The 19726-nt window shown below is 35.0% G+C and overlaps 2 protein-coding genes across 2 annotated transcripts in view; both read left to right on the forward strand.

The window, feature by feature from the left end:
- Positions 1-699: 699 nt before the first annotated feature.
- Positions 700-15500, forward strand: LOC142974327 (TBC domain-containing protein kinase-like protein). The gene is made up of 13 exons (XM_076116587.1): positions 700-1089; positions 1402-1654; positions 2058-2274; positions 3418-3680; positions 4100-4343; positions 6234-6395; positions 6995-7172; positions 8141-8347; positions 8759-8946; positions 10121-10204; positions 10513-10637; positions 10987-11158; positions 13097-15500. Exons 1-13 carry the CDS (start codon positions 891-893, stop codon positions 13220-13222), a joined length of 2418 nt encoding a protein of 805 aa, XP_075972702.1. The 5' UTR covers positions 700-890; the 3' UTR covers positions 13223-15500.
- A 208-nt stretch (positions 15501-15708) lies between these two features.
- The window catches only part of CrebA (Cyclic-AMP response element binding protein A), a 137354-nt gene continuing 133336 nt past the window's right edge, over positions 15709-19726 (forward strand). Inside the window, exon 1 of the mRNA XM_076116592.1 lies at positions 15709-16116. Coding sequence (XP_075972707.1) covers positions 16054-16116 — 63 coding nt within the window. The 5' untranslated portion in view covers positions 15709-16053. The remainder of the gene's footprint in view (positions 16117-19726) is intronic.

Here is a 19726-nt window from a genome sequence, read left to right on the forward strand (position 1 = left end):
AGAAAATTAGAAAATAATTCCTAACAACTCATTCTCAAATTTGGGAAAAACCTCTTACCTGTCAACCCTTAATCTAAATCAAAGACAATAAATCATAATGTCAATTTAGCATTTTCTCCGTAGGTACCTATTGAAAAAGCCTCAAAAAGGTTTTAATTACCTACTTATCTGAATTGGAACAAACGTTGAAGATCGAAATGAATTTATACTAAACACAAAATGTTAACGAAAATAATGAATCTTTCAAATAATTATGCTCCATTTTTAAAAGAATAACGCCTGAATCTTGATTGTTTAAATTTATTTTGTAAGGCTTTTTGCCTTAATCTTTCATTGACCAAACAAGTAGTGCACAAGCTGTGATCCAAAATTAAATTAAACGATTTATTAAAAAGGTTAAAAATAACGCTGTCGATTGGCTAGGATCGGCGCGTGGGTGTCGAGGGTTTGAATATAAACATGAGTAAAAGTGTATCTCGTAAGTCGTCAATTTACTGCAACAATTTTACAATTCTTCAAACTTTCTCGCTCTTTATAAAAGGTGCAATGATCTTATATCATTGTTTTAATACATAATTAACAAATATAGTAAAAAATGTTCATGATTTATTATTTTTTTACCTATTTTTCATGACCGCCTTCAAAAACACTACCGGTAAATAAAGTTGTCAAGATTGACATTTGTGTTTTTCCGGCAGATGACAGCTGAAGTCAATTTCATTGCAGCTGGAAATTCTTATTTGTTTTGCATTATCTCCGCCCCCAAATAGAAAATTTTAAACATTTTATTATAAAAACTGCAATAGCTACTTCTAGTTAAAAACTAATAGCGTGGAAGTGAGTTGTGATTGTGTTATATTTGAAATAAATTGTGCATCTCTTTGTATATAATGAGTCAAGAAAATGAAGACGATTACAAATTCGCCGCTTGCACTTATTTTGCTAAGAACCATCCTGGAGAGACTTGTGGAAGTAATGGGCTACCTTTGACGCCTAGTTCTATCACTATATTGGGCCGAGCGCAAAGGTTACTGACTATTGAACATCCGAATTTGTGCACATACCTCGATGTAATTAGGGGAAAACACGGTAAGTCGGATCTAATTTAGTTGTTGTTTATACAATTCACAAGTAACTTAAGGCTAATTTATAATAACGCTAATTGTTTATTTGATGCTGTATTTTTAAAGCTTAACTAAATGCAAAGATTTTGATTATTTTCCACTGCAACTTAAATGTATTTTGATTCATATAATTATATTTAGATATTGCAGTAACTGTAATTTTGTTCAATTACGTTAGCTTCAGATTAGTTACAAAGAACACTTTAAATTTTTATATAATATTTTTTTTTATGTCTTGTAATTGCATAGGTCCTAATCAGCTCCTAATTTGTTGCAGAAAGAATAATTGTAGTAGCAGAAGTGATAGGAAAATCACTAAAGGAATGTACATCAAAGTTCAGTTATGATGAAATAACAAACATAGCTAAGCAGCTAGCAAGTGGTTTGGAGTTCCTCCACAGTCAGGACATTGTGCATAGAACTTTAGCTGATGATAATATTCTTATAGATAGCAATGGACGAGTTAAAATGTTTAATTATGGACTGTATTATATGACTGGAGGAGGTAATGAAGTGGCTTTTCCTTTGGGGTATGTATTTTGAACTTTAATATATTCTCTTCAGTCTTGACTCTTGTTGAGAGGCTTTTAACATTTTAAATGAAGTATTCATTAGTAGTAGACATAGCTCTGTATCTGAAATAGAAAAAAGAGGTAGCCCATTTTGTCTATTATTCTCACTCAACACCAACCTGCTCTAGGCCAGGGTGGCATACAAACTTCATTCAGGGAGTACTCTCCCCCAGCAGTGGGAAAGTAATTGGTTAAATAGATTTATTTATAATTACTACCAAATTAGAAAATATAAAAAAATTACAATTTATGAACTTTATTTAGTTTGGTTTTGGTTTGTTAATTACATCTTATTGATAATTATGATGTTTGCATTTGATATCTTCATCTAAAATCTATAATATCAATGTTTAATTTCCAGTCTACCAAGATACCTAAGCCCAGAAACAATACTTAATGGTGGAGGTCCATCAGCAGATGTATGGAACTTTGGCATCATTCTCCTAGAGCTAAGTATAGGCAAACTGTGGAGCAACCTCAAACCTGGACCTATATTGAGAAGAATACTGACACTAGTGCATACTAACAACCCAGCAGAGAGGATAGCTAGAGAACATGATGCTTATGAACAGTTTAAAGTGAGTATCGCATGTTGTCCTTCTCTATACTTTGTTCACCTTATGTATTCTCTTTCTAAAGGAATTTTGTGTCCTACCTATATCACTTTCCAAAAGATTTATAGGCCTTTCTAAAAGGATAATATGGCATGAATATATAACATACTAGCAGACCCGCGCAACTTCGCTTGCATCACATTTGAGGGAATAGGTGAAATTTTCCCCCGGTTTTGTAACATTTTTTACTCGCACACTGCTCTTATTGGTCGTAGCGTGATGATATATAGCCTATAGCCTTCCTCGATAATTGGGCTATCTAACACTAAAAGAATTTTTCAAATCGGACCAGTAGTTCCTGAGATTAGCGCGTTCAAACAAACAAACTCTTCAGCTTTTTAATATTAGTATAGATTGAAGTCCCCAACCTGCACTTGGTCAGCATGGTGGACTTTAGGCCTAACCAGTGCAGTGGGACAGAAATGGGTTATTAAAAAAAAAATAATATAACATGGCATTATAACAAAATGAGCTCCTTTTGGGTGATAATGAACTTCTCTTGGTTGAGCTGTAACTATTTTTAAATTTTTGTATCAGCAAATAATTAGACTGTAGTTTATACACACACTTTTTTTTACTGATACAGGGACTTCCCCTACAGCTATTTTAATATCAATTCATATTACAGTAGTTAGTTTTATATGATACCTACTATAATGTAAATGATAACAGCTTGCAAACAAAGCCTTATCAGGAAAAAACAATTCATAAAATTATTTGTATGATTTCACAGAGATAAAAATACTTTTCATTCAGATGTTGATATTCGTACAAGTTTTTAGATAGTTCAAAAATGTACTGAAATTCACATAAATAATTGTAAGTGAAAGCTAGCTAAAATAGTTTTTTGTAGTGATTTTGATATATTATAATATGTTTGAAACTTTTTGTAATACTAGTTGGCTGAACTGCTCCAATTGCTTTGAGTTTTACTGAAAAAAAGTGCCCTTTGTTTGAAACCAGCCAACTATCTTTGATCTTTATATAAATTTCAAGAAAATTTTATGCTTTATCCTTGGAAGCATAACTAGACTTTGCACTTTCATAATTCTTTCAATTTACGCTAAAATAATATTTGCTCTTAATACTTCAAATTATTTATTCCAGCAAATACCCGAAAGCCTTAAAAACATCATACAAAAATGTCTTCAAATCTACCCATGCAACAGAACAACGTTTAAGGAAATAGTCGAAGAGCTATCACACATTGAGTCTACAGAATTATTAGAAGTAAAAACTCCTCGAGGTCTGATGGGATGTAAACTGCAATATCTTTATCATTGGTGGCAGTTAGCTGGGGGAGATATACAGGCTGAGTTGAAGAAGAACGGCCTTATTAAGAATAGTCCGCCTATATTGTCGATGCCTATGTAAGTATGACATTATATCTGTGGGTTAAGCAAACCTTGGCGTGGTGTTTAAACTGGGCGTCCTTGTGCTTCGACGGGCACGTAAGAAGTCGGGCCCGGTTGTTATCAATTAGGATAACAGTCGTTAAGCCACGCTAATAGCCTCCGGGCGGCTTGAACAACTTTGACTCTAGGTTTTCCTCTTACCATAATAATATGACAAGAAGTAAGTATATCAATATTAATGTAGGTATGTTAAAATGATTGTGAATGTGATGATTGAAATTACTGCCCCTATTTATGTCTCCTATGAGAATTAGGGAGCGGGTAGGCCTTGCGTCTTCTATGCAGGTTGTAGACTAATTAGGCTTGGGCTACACGGCTTTCACTGCTCTTAATTTAAATCAAAACTTGAATTATACATTTTTCTTCTATTACAGAGCGATTCTTCTCGACGGCTGCACTATCGGTGGTAAAACTGGCGCGTTATTTGACCGTCGCATCGCTAAATACAGTCTAGATTTACTCCAGTCCCGCCTAGGTCACATACCAACTAGCGACTTCTATCTGCTGATGCATGAGAAGATCAAGTGTACCGACGCATTTGGTCTGCCTAAGATTATTAGGGAAAGAGATACCGAGTACCAGTTCTATAGGCTGATGCGATTTCAAAGACTTTTACATGTGAGTATTGGAATTTTATTGGTATAACTGGTTTAGACTGTGTCTATAAGAGGCGAATACGCCGCAAATCGAGTCGCGCGAAATTTAAGATATTTTATTGTTAAAAAAGACACTAAGAATTGCTCTGGTGTCGCGGGGACTTTTACAAAAATACAAACAACGGAGACAAGGTACAACCGGCCCCGGAACAACTATTTGTAAACCGCACAAATAATTGATCCGTGTGGGAAACAAACCCACGACCTCCCGGGTCTATCCCACTAGTCCCGTTGAGTTGTCCCGTGACGGGACAACGGGCACTATTTTGTCCCAGCTGTCCCGTGGCGGGACAAGTGACACTGTTTTGGTGCCAGTTGTCCCGTTGCAGAAAAATCACGGGACTAATGGGACAGACGGAAGGGTCAAAACAACTGGTTCCATTGAGTTGTTGTGTGACAACAGGTACTTGGTACTTCGGTAAGATATCAGATGATAAATTGTACGCTACTCTATGTAAACTTTAAATTCACAAGAAGTTTTTTTACCATTTCGGCTTTTCACGTTATAATTAAATTGACAAGAGTGTCTATATCTATGACCTTCCATACCATAAATGTAAAATGCTTATCCGAAATTCCCTACTTGAAAAACATCATGTAAGGAAACTAAAAATATATTGTTAACAGGCCCCTGAAGCAGCTCAAACACTGAAGTCAATTCAACATGTACCTAATGTAATTTCAACTTATCTACTAGAAATTAAGTAAAAATGTACCACAACACAACGTATAACGTCTGCTATCTTACCAAAGTACCTGTTGTCACACAACAACTCAATGGAACCAGTTGTTTCGACCCTTCCGTCTGTCCCATTAGTCCCGTGATTTTTCTGCAACGGGACAACTGGCACTAAAACAGTGTCACTTGTCCCGCCACGGGACAACTGGGACAAAATAGTGCCAGTCACGGGACAACTCAAACGGGACTAGTGGGATAGAGCCGACCTCCCGACGCGACAGTACAGGCACGGCGACGACCTTAATTGCGCCACGGAGGTTCACGGAGGACCACTTGATGTCTTAGGATAGGATATAAAACATTACTTTTCTACAGACTTGATTATTTAATTATCTGGGGGCACGGAAGTGCCCCCGCAAGTCGAGCAAAAAAAAAGCGGCACGGCCGTAACATCCTTTTCTCGAAGCAATTCGGGCTATTTTTGACACCCCTATAATTTCGTTGTGGATAAAACAAGAAGCCTGGATTTTCAGCAACTAATCAGTCATTGTATATACACGGTATATTTAAAATTTCAGTCAATTTGAACCAGTAGTTTAAGAATGACAACTTGTTAAAATTTTGAATTTTGTCACTCACTGATTCACTGATTCACTGACTCACTGACTCACTGACTCACCGATCATCAAAAGTCTAAGGTACTTGTAGCAGACTTAGAAGCTTAAAATTTAGAATACAAATAGGGTTTATTGTCTTAATCATGGGAAAAATTTAATATTTTCTAATTTCGGTCCAGTTTTCTAAATACACCAACTGCAACAATAACTTTGTAATCCCATATAAATGTATAAGATTACAAGGTTACATTTGCAGTTGGTGTATTTAGAAAACTGGACCGAAATTAGAAAATATTAAATTTTTCCCATGATTAAGACAATAAACCCTATTTGTATTCTAAATTTTAAGCTTCTAAGGCCAGGTCGGTCTATTTGTTTTAGAGGTATTTTTTAAAAATTGACATGATAATAACATACGTAAAAACTTAAGACAGGAGGTCCTTTAAGTAGAGACTAAATAGATTAATCGACTTGGTATTATACAGATCTCACAACTTTTTACGGCGAGACTTGAGGTTTTTACAGAATGTTTTTGGTGGCATGTACTATTTTACAGGGTTACCCATACACAGCATCAGACATTCGTTCGGAGTCTAGGATTGACATACCGCCGTTAGTCCGCGGCGATGTGTGGGCCGCTCTACTAGGTGTTGTCGGCGATATCGAAGACCAGTACGAGAGAATTGATAAAGAGACCCCTACACCGACGGATAGACAGGTAAAGTTAACCCTCTTATTCATAAAAATATATGAAGTTATGAAAAGGCTTATTAAGAGTTTTGTTTCTTTCACTCATTAGCGAAATGAAAAAGAGAAAACATATTATAGTAGATTTTTAACTAAAGTAGGTTTACAGTGTGTTTATAAATAAGAGGTTATAATTAAGGTAATCGGAAATCGGCTAAAGTGATATAGGAGAAAGTCAACATTTAGCCAGACCCCATTTTTTGTGATTTAAGTGTCCCATTGCTAAGTAAAGATCTACCCTCTTTCCGTTCAAACTTCCTTGTCCTGTGTCACTTTATTCTATTATTTAGAAATCATAAGAAACGACTAATTCTATTTTTTATAATCATAAAGACCAATACAAAGAAGCACATATTATACTTATTTCCAAAATGCATAGGCTATTCCAATTTTATTGTTTTAAATAATATAGGTATTAGGTGCCTAATGCAAAAGACATATCACATGTATTAATATAGTACGTAGTTTATTTAACAAACTCAATCTCCTTTTACAGCTTAAAACACCCACCATCACAACATTCTAATTTAAACTCTAACACAATAACATAAGGTTCAATTTCCCCAACAGATAGACGTGGACATACCACGTTGTCACCAGTACTGTTGGTTGCTGTGCGGCGCGGCGGGGCATCGCTCGTTGAAACGGTTGCTCAAAGCGTGGTTGCTCACCAACCCACAGTATGTGTACTGGCAAGGACTAGACTCACTCACTGCACCGTTCCTGTACCTGAATTTTTGTAATGAAGGTAAGTTGCAAGCATGCTATTCCCAATTTAACTCCTTAATACAGGGTACATTATAGCCTAGCTAGGAAAACAGCACTTCACCCACCTGATTGAAGATGTACTTAGAATTCGTATGTTTATTATCCGTACTAATATTATAAATGTGAAAGTAACTCTGCCTGTCTGTCTGTTCGACGCTACGACCAAAAGGAGCAGAGTACCAGTAATTAATGTTACAAAAAACGGGGAAAAGTTTCACCCATTCTGTCTTATTGGACGCAAGCGAAGTTGCGCGGGTCAGCTAGTACTTACATGTAATTTCAATCAATGTTTTATGTTTTATAAAGTTTTTATTTATTATTAATTTGTCGCAAGTAGGAACGGAGCAAAAAGATAAAATCTAATTAGGAGCGATATAGGTAACAAGTTTCTTTAGGTTAGAAGTATGTCTTCCTGTAATGGCGACACAGTAATGTGTATTAATGTATTGTATATAAATTTTACTATTTGACTAACGATAAAATGCAACAATATAACTACAAAAAGCGCTTATTTGTACCTATAAAAATACTAAGCAAGTAACGTAAAATTTCAATACAAAAAAAACGGGTTTCAAATGTAACAAATAGTAGATTACTTGACTAATAAATCAATTGCCATATTGTTAAAGTATAAAGTACTAGAGGTCGCCCGCGACTTCGTCCGCGTGGAAACCCTTTCCGTGTAAATCTTGATCCTTCGGGAACTCCGGGATAAAAAGTAGCCTATGTGTATTCTGGGTTTTCACTTACCCATATACCAAATTTAATCGTAATCGGTTCAGTAGTATTTGCGTGAAAGAGTAACAAACATCCATACATACATAAATACATTCTCACAAACTTTCGCATTTATAATATTAGTAGGATCTAAGACAGCTTTTGGTCCTTTTCACATTAAAATTTTAGCTTCACTTTGTGATATTTTAAAGCTCTTTTTTTCTTATCCAGCGCGGGCCTTCGCCTGCTTATCAAAGTTCGTTCCGAAGTTCCTACACAAATTCTTCTTGAAAGACAACAGCTCAGTTATCAAGGAGTACCTGGCGAAGTTCTGGCAAATGACCGCCTACCACCAGCCTGAGTTAGCTTCACATTTACACGACATCAACTTTGTACCTGAATTGTTTGCTATACCATGGTTCCTTACTATGTTTTCACGTGAGTAGATTTTTTATAATATTATTTGTTAATAAATATTTGTAGGATAAAGAAAATAAGAAAATAATATAATAGAGAAAATTTGTCTCTTACTATCAACTGGAGACAATTCTTCCGTAATGAGATAAGTATTAGCTCTTGAAAATCCACGTTAAATAAGTATTATAAACTTGAAGTTGCATATTTTTTTTTTTCAATCAATTTTTTTATACATCATAACCTTTTTTACCAACTTTTAACTCTTTCTTCTGGATTTTAAATGAGCTTGCTTTATAATATTACTAAATGAGCCACCCATTTTAGTTTTGGAGATAGTGACAGTGCCCGAAACCAAACTTATTGCCTACCTAAACCTACCTTAACAAATAAAAATAATAAAAAAATATATAGAAATATATTTTCTCATTTCAGACGTATTTCCTCTCCACAAAATCTTGCACCTATGGGACGCATTACTAGTGAAAGGTCCGAGACTGCCATTATTCATGGGTGTCGGCATACTACGACAGTTGAAGGATACTCTACTAGCGTCCGGCTTTAACGAGTGTATTTTATTATTCTCCGATCTACCGGAAATTGATATTGGAGATATTGTGAGGGTATGTGAATATTGCCATATTTTTGAGTTATTCAATAAATCAATAAGATCGTTTCTTCTTTGAAAATTCGTATTCAAATATAGTTTCTGGCAACTTTCGTGGCAATTGATCAAGTTATTCACTATGACACTTCCACTGGGCAGGTTCTGTTTCTACTCGGAGGAAATATTAGTTATTTCTGTAAAATATTTACAAAGGCAGTTTGTAATGCGAAAGTTGTCTTAAAAAAGTTTTATTAATGACTTAAAGCCAATTGGCCCAGTTTGTACGATATATACGAAAAATGACCAGAATATCAATTTACAAATATTGGCTTAAGAATATTATTTGTATATTGGTAACTATTTAATATTAGGTCGGGGAAAAAGTCTTTTCGCAGTAGTAGTATGAACTTGATAAAAGCTCGATATTTGGGTACCTCACGAGCTCACTGAAAGAAACCTAATGAACCGTGTACTCATTTGTGATTCTTGAAGCCAAAGAGATTTTATTACAAGTTCATACATACTATAATGCGAAAAGACTTTTTCCCCAACCTAATATATAAACTGGTATATAAAAACGATATACCTAAATAAACTTATTTTTTCTGACTATTTTGATACAATAATATTTTTTTCGTTTACATAATTCACATGATTGTGTCAAGGTGAATGATCATAATAGGGCAATTTTCATCGACGCCACTTACAATAATTTTATGTCCATTATTTAATGGCGCCGAGTGAAATCTTACATTGCGTCACATTTCAAGGCAAAAAGACGAAAATAGGATGTTTTACAATCATTTACTATTTACTAGTAACGACTGTGTTACATAGAAGTAAATAGGTAGGTCTGAATCGGCATTCAAAGGTAAGAACCGAAAATCTATATGAATAAAAATCAGTCACCGAAATGTAAAGACGCGCATAATTTTTAAACAACTAAACTGAATTGATTTTTTTTATGTTCGGGACAGAGTTTGTTTGGGATCGATGAGATCGAAATTCCCACAGGAATGAAATCAATGGTCGTACTTTATCCGAACAAAGTTGGGCCAGTCCGCTAGTATAATTATAATTTACACATTAAAGGAAAGACACAGCGAGTTATTTAGGCAATCTCATGATAAGTAACCGTAAGAATTTGTTTAGGCGTGAGTTTTTGTTTCATATCTTATATTTATTTACAGATGTCAATAAGTATGTGCGACAACGCGCCTCAGAGTATAAGTTATAGAAGATTTACTAATGAACCACCGATAACAGATCCTAAGGTAAGTCTATTTTATATACTTTAGCTTACTCCGCTCTCGTACATCCCCGATTCCAGACTTTCAAAGTTTTAATTATAATAAATAGCCTTGTTTTGAACCTTTGTCTTTATTTAGCTAAATTTAATAAAAAAATAATTGTTGAGGTTAGCCGTGAAAGGAGACTTATGCATTTTTTTTTATTACATGGCTAAACCAGCGAACTGATTTCGATTGAGATTTAAATTCGATGATCAAACTACAAATTTTTTGTAAAAAATCATTCCAGTAAGCTAGCATATGCTAATTGATAATACTTAATTTTTTTGTAGGATATGGTGGAAATACCCCTTGAGACGTTATTCAAGGAGATATGTCCGAGGATAAGTGTGAACGATGTGTTCGAGCTGATAATGGAACGTAGATGTTACGTCATCGACATTAGGTCTAATTTACTGTGAGTATACACATAACACCACGCCTGTAATACCCAAAGGTGTACGAAAAAGTGCAAGAAATACACACGCATTTCGCCATTTGGGAAAGTCCCTTGTAATAGGGAGAGAGTCTATTGTTAACTTGCCATTTAATACAGAACTAAGATTGTAAATGGAGAAACGTGTGTATTTTTTTAAGGTTCTGTACCGAAACGGTACCTTGAAACGGTACCCTAATAATACTCTTATATAAAAGATCTGATGTTGTACCCGAACCTAGCAAAGTTTTATTTCTTTATCTATACTTTTCCTATTATTTACATTACAAAACTTAATTTACTCTGTTTTATAATATTTTTCGTTACACAGTTTCGAGAAAAACGCAATAGAGAACAGTTTGAACGTACCATACAGTGGGGTGCACCTCGGACAACATGACTTGAAACAGCTCCACGGTAGCAAGCAGCTGGTGATCAACGAAGCTGTGCGGATAAGAAGGATCATTGTTGTCGTCTCCGCTGAAGATGAGACCGCGCAGTTGGTGAGTGAATTTGTGCTATAAAAGCTTGCCCGCGACGTGTGGTCTATAGTTTAGTGATAGAGAAAACTACGGGCAATAGTAGTATTTCTATAGCCTATGTGTTATTCTAGGTCGATCATGAAATACTGCCAATTTTTATCAAAATCTGTTTAGTAGTTTTGGTTTCTTCAAACTTGAAAAAGTTGGAGAATTGTTAGGAAAAAATAGTTCGTTCTATCCGAGGCAGATTAGCTAATTTTCAAGAGTTTGAACATTCTGCTACTGTTCTATACAAAAACCTTGATGTTTTACTATAGTTCACATTCACTCACTCTCAAAACATATTAGGTTCTAAAACATAAATGTATCATGGCATCCATAAGTATGATTATCCTTAAAGCTCTAGACGTATGAGATAATGGCGCTAAACTAAAAGGTACAGTTGAGTTAGAGTACAATATTTCACGTTGAACTAGTTAATGGAAATATATAATAGATGGCGCCACTTGTAGCTATGAACATTTACATTACAATACTATTTTTTTCAGCTTTTAAAATGCCCGTAAATGAGTTGTAGAAAATAATAAATTGATGTAATTAAAAAGTCAAAATGACCTAAATTAATTGAGGTGCCGGTATGAAACCACTTTTGTGGTGCTGTGTGGTGTCAACAAAGATGTAATTATAAAATTGAAACGATTGTTCAAACATCCCCAGACCGTACATTTGCACACGCCATTTCCTTGTGTCAATGATAAACAGACGCCGTTGACAATAATACATGTAATTATTCCTTCAATATAATATATTTTATGTGTGTTCTCTTTTACAAAATCAACCACGATTAAATCTTTAAAACTTTGTCTCTTTTATCGTTTCCTTAGATGCTATCCTTTCAAATTCTTTTCGCCATTTTCAACTAACTAAAAAAACATGTAAAAATCTACACAAAACAAAATATAAACTTTACTTAATACTTCTATCTTACAACTATTGAGATAATTTTGCGTATTGCTACGGTAATACAATTAGCCATAAAACGTTCCGTGGTCCCCAAACTAGGCAAGCCCGTATTATAGGGGATCCACTTCTTTACGTTAAACAAACGTTGAATGGTCCATATTGTTACGTAAAACTCAGGTTTATTCTTAGTAGAAAACAGTAGTAAAAAATACGCATAGACTTTCTAATTAATTTTAATCTATCTTTCATGTCTATCTGTTAAAAATAGCTATATTTTATCTACTTCCAATTTGTTTCTGCTAAGGTCAATATATTAAGTAATAGTCTTGTTTTGACGGCATTAAAAAATGTCACATGTTGAGTCATTGCGCCTAAATTATAAAAGTCAAATAAGAGAAAAGGTCGTTCACGTAATTGACATTTATTTTTGAACTTGTTTGGAAATAATGCTGTAGTACAACTCTTTTACTATTTTATGAAAGAAAGATTTTCTGCCTCTCTGGTTCGAGATTCAGGGCCAAATCTGATTTTAACTATTTTTATTATAATATTCACCATATCATTAGGCCCTCATAAATTACTTACTTACTTGGCAATCGCCCTTTATTATATGGGATCAAGATTATAAATTCCGAAAGCATATTTCGATACATCTCTGCCGACATTTTCGGTAATACCAGGCCAACATTTATTTAGAAGAAAGTATTTATAAGTAAAAGTACCTCTTTCATTCAACAATAATTAAAAATCTTTCTTGCCATCTTTGTCAGTTTTAGAAGCTTGAAAGTCTGACAACCAGTCTTGCCAAGGGGTCTAGTGTTATAATTCACAGATAACTGGGTTGGGGAAGTCCGTAAGGCAATCGCTCTGTAATATACTGCCGACGCGGACTCCACCATAGTTAGTACGAAAGGGTAGGCTGATGATGGGCCTCTATCACTCGTTTTCCATGAAATTATAAGTATACGAGTATCTAATATATTATTTTTGTTACAGTTCAGCGAATACCTGGTGAAATGCAATGTACCTCGAGTGTGCATACTCCACGGCGGCATCCAAGCGATGATTAAGCACATGCCTTCACTCATGGGTGTGCCATCTAAGAAACACTATTTCAAGTAAATTTTATACTACACATAGGGCAAGTCAAACGTTAAAAAGAGCAATATATACCTTTTATCTTTCAACATCAGTCAGCCCGTGACCACGGTCGATTCAGTCGTGTTTAAGACCCGTTTCATTTTAATATTATGTGTACAAGTCGCGAGAGTTTAAAATCGTTAATATCTTTCTATTCTAAATATAGTTTGATCTAAACATACTTGAAAAGTATTTTTTCTAAAGGTCCGTTCCACTGGAAGTAGGGAAACGTATTTAAGTATTTCAAACAGGTTCTTAAAACTGTACTTCCAAGCTGATACCAGTCTTTTAATATGGGCCTAAGTCACATTTCTAACGGAATCAAAACCCTTGCTCAAATTATAGGTCTGCTTAGTCTTTTTGCGCTTACTACGCTATTTTGACTAAATATGTTACGCCAGTTAATCGATCATTGATCGATGGTAGTAAGGCTGGACATTTTTTTTTCAATGTATTTTTGACTATACGCATTTTGTCGATGAAGAAAAAAGTCGTGCAGGAGTCGAAGAATTGGTGGTGTTACGAGAAATTAGACTAGTTTCATAATCGTTGTAACATTCCCTGTAACTCTTGTAGATAGCAATATGTCATTATTATTGAATAAACTAATCAAAAAACTAGTAGCGTGTTTTATAATATTGTAGCTGCGTTTGTACAAGCGGGTTGCGCAGACGCAACGGCGCTATGAACGGCGCCCGCGCTGCTAACGCTAGCTTTAAGCACAGTACACGCTTAACTCCCGGTTTCTGATCTAGATTTAGCGGTAGTTTATGTATTCAATAGCATTTAAACTCATACAAAAACGCTATTGAATAGATAAACTACCATAAGTCGGCAACTTTTTGTCGGCGGGCTAGTTGGCCAACTGACCGCTTGTGTAAGTAAGCTTTGTCGGTGGACCAGCGACTTTGTTGTGTGTTGCGCTTTATATCAAGTCTTTAAAAAACACCTATTAACACCGTCGAATAATCCACTGTTGTTTAATTCGACAAATTCAATAATTATTAGATAATTTACATCAAATAATCGCGGTTAAAGTAATATAATCCATGTTTTGTCACTTTCTATCAAGTTTGACATTATCTATGAGTGACAAAGATAAAAGGTTGGAACTAATCCTGTACTGCAGATAATAAGTTAAACGTAGAAATACTCGAAATATTGTCGTTACATGAAGTTTTGAAGGATAAAGTCGCATTTTCATACATAAGTGAATTTATTTTATGCGCTTGTTAGGAAGATTATAAGGATGATTTGTCTTGTGATAAGCGGCGCTTGCCAAGTCGAGTTTCCTCATCAATTATTATATTGGTGAAGGACTTCATTATTTATGGCCCTTACGGGCATATGCATAGCGTACATAATATATTTTTTTGTAATTGTAAAATAAGCCTTTGAAAGAAAAGTAGAGACAATTTTTTATCACGTGAAATATTTTTTAGATTCAATAGCATCCATACACAGAACATACTTGATACATTGAATTGAACATATATTGATGACTTTTTTTTTCTTTTAGATAATCTGAGTTTTCTGTAATTGCATCTCTCTATTTACTGAAAATATTTTTAAGTTTTTTTTTCCTATTCATGGATTAAACATTATTTTTAAAGAAGATAATAATTAATAATAGTTAAGGAAATGTTATAATCTTTTTTATGTTTGACTTGCCCGATAGTTTTTAAGAGTGTAGAGTAAAAAATTACTAAAATATAATAATGTTTTATAAGTCTGAATGTATTAAAATTGCAAAGTAAATCAATTCTTGCTATGATCTGAATGTAGAGTTGTAGTTAAATATTTGTAATATAGTTATTTTTTGTAGATTAATGCCCAGTTTCACTACTACGAAAACATGACTGAAGCTCAATAACTTTCTTTTATTACGGTGGTACATTTTTAAGAAGTAAATTGCTACTTTATCGAAAGGTAGAGTGGCCACTGGCCAGTATTTGGTTGGTAGTGAAACAGGTCTGTTTATTAATTTTATATTGCATTCCATCTATGTATCTATTCACCCAGTGATATTATTCAAATGTTTTTCATGAAATTGTATTCTAACTAAGTAGCTTTGTCATATATTGTTGTATCGTTTAGTTATTTTGTACATTTAATTTTTAAGTATAATGTGTAAAATCATACCGCAGTGAAATTTAGATACAACTGAAATACGTTATATTTATAATGAATTAAGTTATTTATATACAATACACGTGTACTGTATTGGTACGAATTTATTTAATAAACATATGAACGTTGATTGTTTGTTATTGCACCGGTGTTACGCTGTGAATTCCCACGGCTTCATCTCGACCGAGTCGTACTTCATTGACTGATAAGTACCCACATAATTACCGGCGTATTGTCGCGTGGGCCGCCCCCTAACGGCTCGTGACGTTTTTACCCCCTATCACGTTATGAATGAGAGGTCCGTATCAGAGAGGGGGCGGCCGGAGTGGGGGGCGATAGACGCCGCTCTCGCATTCGCCGGCCGAACCTCGCCGCGAGTGCATGTCCGTCAGCGCTCAGCGTCAAAACATTTCTCGCGTGCAGTGAAACTTCATAAAAAAATATTTTATTGCAAAAACAAATGGGCGTCGATAGTGAAACGTAAACGTTGTGATGATGCACAGTGTTCTGTGATATTTGAGTCGTCTGACAGTTTGTTAGTGCAGTTTACATTGTTTCCAAGTTCCGCCTGCTCGGGACAGGACACTTAGTAGGAGAGTGACAGTTTGCTGTGTTTTGTGAGTTTTTCTCGGGAAAGTTGACGGTGTTTACAGTCGGAGGCCGTAAGGTACACCGGCCCCGACATGGAGAGTTACTTCGACATGTCTAACGATCTGAAGGACGTCTGGGAGGCGGACATTGACCCGGTGAGTTGACCTTGCTTGATATCTGTTATCGCTCAAAGGTGATCATTTGATTTAATTAGCGATCTGCCGAACGGGACGTTGCGAGAGAATTCTGAATGTTTTCAGTGAACGGTGTTGTTTTGTTTCATTCACATCGCAAACAATCGGTGGACGACTAGAGTACAATAAGCGTGGTAAAAACTGCAATAATGGATTTACGTTCGCATCGTGATAAAAGTGCTAAACTCGAATGAAAGTACTAACTGATAACACTGATAACACACTTATATGGCTGCCCATTTATTATCCACGAGTATTTGTTACGGAATTGACTCACGAGCGAGGTATTTGATAGCGAACTTTTTATCAATGTTATTGTACCTACTTTCTAACGTTGCCAACCCTAAATCGGTTCTAGAAATGAATGCGAGAATACAGTGAGTGAGACATACGGTAACTTTCGTTTACTGTTGATAAACTGTGGCTGAATCACGTTGCAATTGTTCCACATTCGCACGATCATAATTAAAGCAACATTCACCCCACACAAGTCAAACAAAATTTGTTATTGCATACCGATTAAACTTCGGGCATTCGCAATCATTATCCTTTACCTAACAACCGATTGTTGTTCATTTGCTCACTTATTACATATTTATTAACTACTTCGTACAATTGATTACACATCGAGTGCCATCAAATAGCCAATATAAATGAATAAATAGAAATCTTGGAAAGTCGATTTCTAAACGACTGTAGCTTAATATGGATTTAATTAAGACCTGCTTAAGTACTGTTTGCAATGCCTAATTTAGTACGAAACCCGGTCAGTTGCGGACTTTGTTCAAACCAGTTTATCCTAATTAAAGTTTTTGATGATAATTAACTAATTGTTTTTGAACAAGTATATTTATCTGAGATTCTCTTGTATTGTTTTCAGTGTGATTGTTGACGTAATTGTAGTGCAAGATAAAAATATTTATCTACCTTCCTTCGTTATGAAATCGTGAGACGGTTGACTCATAGTACCATTTTTGTATCTCTATCAATGAACTTACTATTGTATTGTGATGAGGTTTACTTGTGAGTTTATTAATGGGAAATAAACATCAATTGATGATAGGTTTATCGTAGGTTTAAACAAGTTTGAGCGTTTAATTTTAAAGCCTATCTTTATACACACAGTTTTGTTGTTCATTATGATTTTAAAAAGTTGCAGACCACGCGCCGTGTGGTATCAAAATCTAAAGAAATCGATGCATTATCTTAAAACAAATCTTTTAAAATAAAACCATTACCCGCCCACATTGCACGAGATACTCTCACAATTATATTCGGAAGTATATAATTACATTTTAGATGTGATTCAGTTTTTGTTTGTCCGGTCATGTCCGATGTTTCATATGTATTTGCAGTTGATGATTTCAATGTAAACAATAATAAAATACAAGCTATGCGGGTTGATGAACTGCATGGAAAAGGAGTGCCGAATTTTGTTATAAACCAGACTCGTTTTATTCTTAACTCTTATTAGAATCGAAGTTGTATTGGATAATAAGTCGATTTCTTCACATAGATAATGTATAGATTGTCTTAAAGATGTCCGTTACAAAGTTGGTTTTAAATTTCTAAATATTTATTAAAGATGATTTGTGTGACCATTTACCAAAATCTCCCTAAAATGTGTATTTTGTTAAAGAACGGATATACGCTTCATTGAATGTAGTTATTGAAACTTAATTGACGCGAATTTATTGAATTCTCTGCCTCTAAACGGTTGTTAAAGAAATTAATGGAATCTATTCATTGAAAAAACTATTGAGAAAGTTACCACAATTATTTTAAATTGATATAAGTGGTAGGCGTAGAGAACTGAATTATACTAACATGCATTAAATTGCCATATACAAAAACAGAAGCGTAGTTCAGTAACCAGTGGCACTGTTACCGAATCTACATTGAAATTCAAAACATGGAGCACGAAGTCCTGTGTTTTACGAATGTAGAATCAAAAAACAGTTTACAAAGATTGTAAGGGCAGTATTCGTCCCATGAATGAAAGGATTAATTTATAGGCAGCAAACAATGATCTGTGCGTGTATTGACCTCAGGTAGGCACAAAAAAGGCCCACGATTGCAACCGTATCAAAACATTTTTTTGCCTCGGATCGTGTACGATGGTATGTTTTTGTAATCGCTACTATTTCTGTTAGCAGGCATTTCCATGTAAGGAGTTAGACAAATGTTACTGAACCAATAACTGTAGGTACAGCTTGTCAAATTGATTTGCTTTTTTTTTATTCTGGACACCCCGTGGAGATGTTTGTCGCTGGGAACTTAATCTATGACAGGATTGATGAACTCGTAAAAGTTTAATGTGTTACAAAATATTTTAATATTCCTGAGACAGGTAGAAATGTATATTTTTTGTTAAACTATCTCCGTCACAAACAGGATCTCGTGTTAGACCCGATACATTTTTTATAAATTACTCGATACGAAAAGCTCTCGACCGGGATTCGAATCCGTTACTCAATGTATGCTACACTTGTGTTAGCTACACAAGCTTGTTGTATGCCAGATATTTAATAATTTTACGCTTTCCGAAGAACAATTTAACATAGATAAGGTATCATATTCTCACATGAGATGGGGAATGATTCCTCATAAAAATGTATTTTACTTATGTTTGGCCCGCTTTATAGTCATTAAAAGAATTAGATCTATTCAATTCAATGTCTAAAGCGACTATTAACTCGTTATTATGCAAATTACAGAAGCAATCGTTGTCTTTTTGTCCTTTCAACAATTATACTCAATTTGCATTTCTAAGAACAGAATTAATAATGCTTTCTTCATTAGAAATGACGTTAAATTGACAAATTCAATTTGTTGCTCAGTTTGTTTTATTCTCTTTTCTGAAACGGCATTGCATAAAATGCTAAACTGCGAAGCCATTAATGGTATTGGGTACTAGAAGAAATAAGTTTTACCTTGGCACACGGATAATTTAGCCATTTTGTCTACAATAATTCCAAATTCGTGGGTTATTCGGGAAAGGTCATTAAGACCTCGGCTAGAACAGGCACCTGTAACTCGTTTTCTCTGCTATGCGATGACGTCACGGTTGGCTGTTAATGGTCGACAACCCGACCGCGTTGCGGAGATGATTTGCATGCTGTGATTTGTTGCGTGAGTGCGTGCTTCCACGTTTGGTCAGGTTGGCCGTACGTTTCTTATGGCGCGGAGCGTACGGTATAGCGTAGTGCGACGACCTGGTGCGTTGAACTAAGGGGCCCGACGCCGCAGGTGCTTTTTTTATTAATATTAACTTGTCCGACCATTATGATGGACAGCGACGCTAGGTAACAATATTTAGTGGGTTCATTCTACTTCTTGTAATCCAACTCGCAAAGTATACGCTGTTATTTGGCCATGATAGATACTTAACACTCGAATTAGTAGAGCAAATAACAGTTGTTTACTAAGGACTAGTTCTTGGAATTTTAACTTGACTCTCGTACAAACTTTAAATGTTAAACGTAAATATGCGAAGAAAAATTCTAATTCCATGCAAATTATACAAGTTCTCTTGCGTAACCTATTCCAGGGCTCTATTAATAGAAACTAG

The sequence above is a fragment of the Anticarsia gemmatalis genome, chromosome 7 (assembly GCF_050436995.1).
Source record: "Anticarsia gemmatalis isolate Benzon Research Colony breed Stoneville strain chromosome 7, ilAntGemm2 primary, whole genome shotgun sequence".
Classification (NCBI taxonomy): domain Eukaryota; kingdom Metazoa; phylum Arthropoda; class Insecta; order Lepidoptera; family Erebidae; genus Anticarsia; species Anticarsia gemmatalis.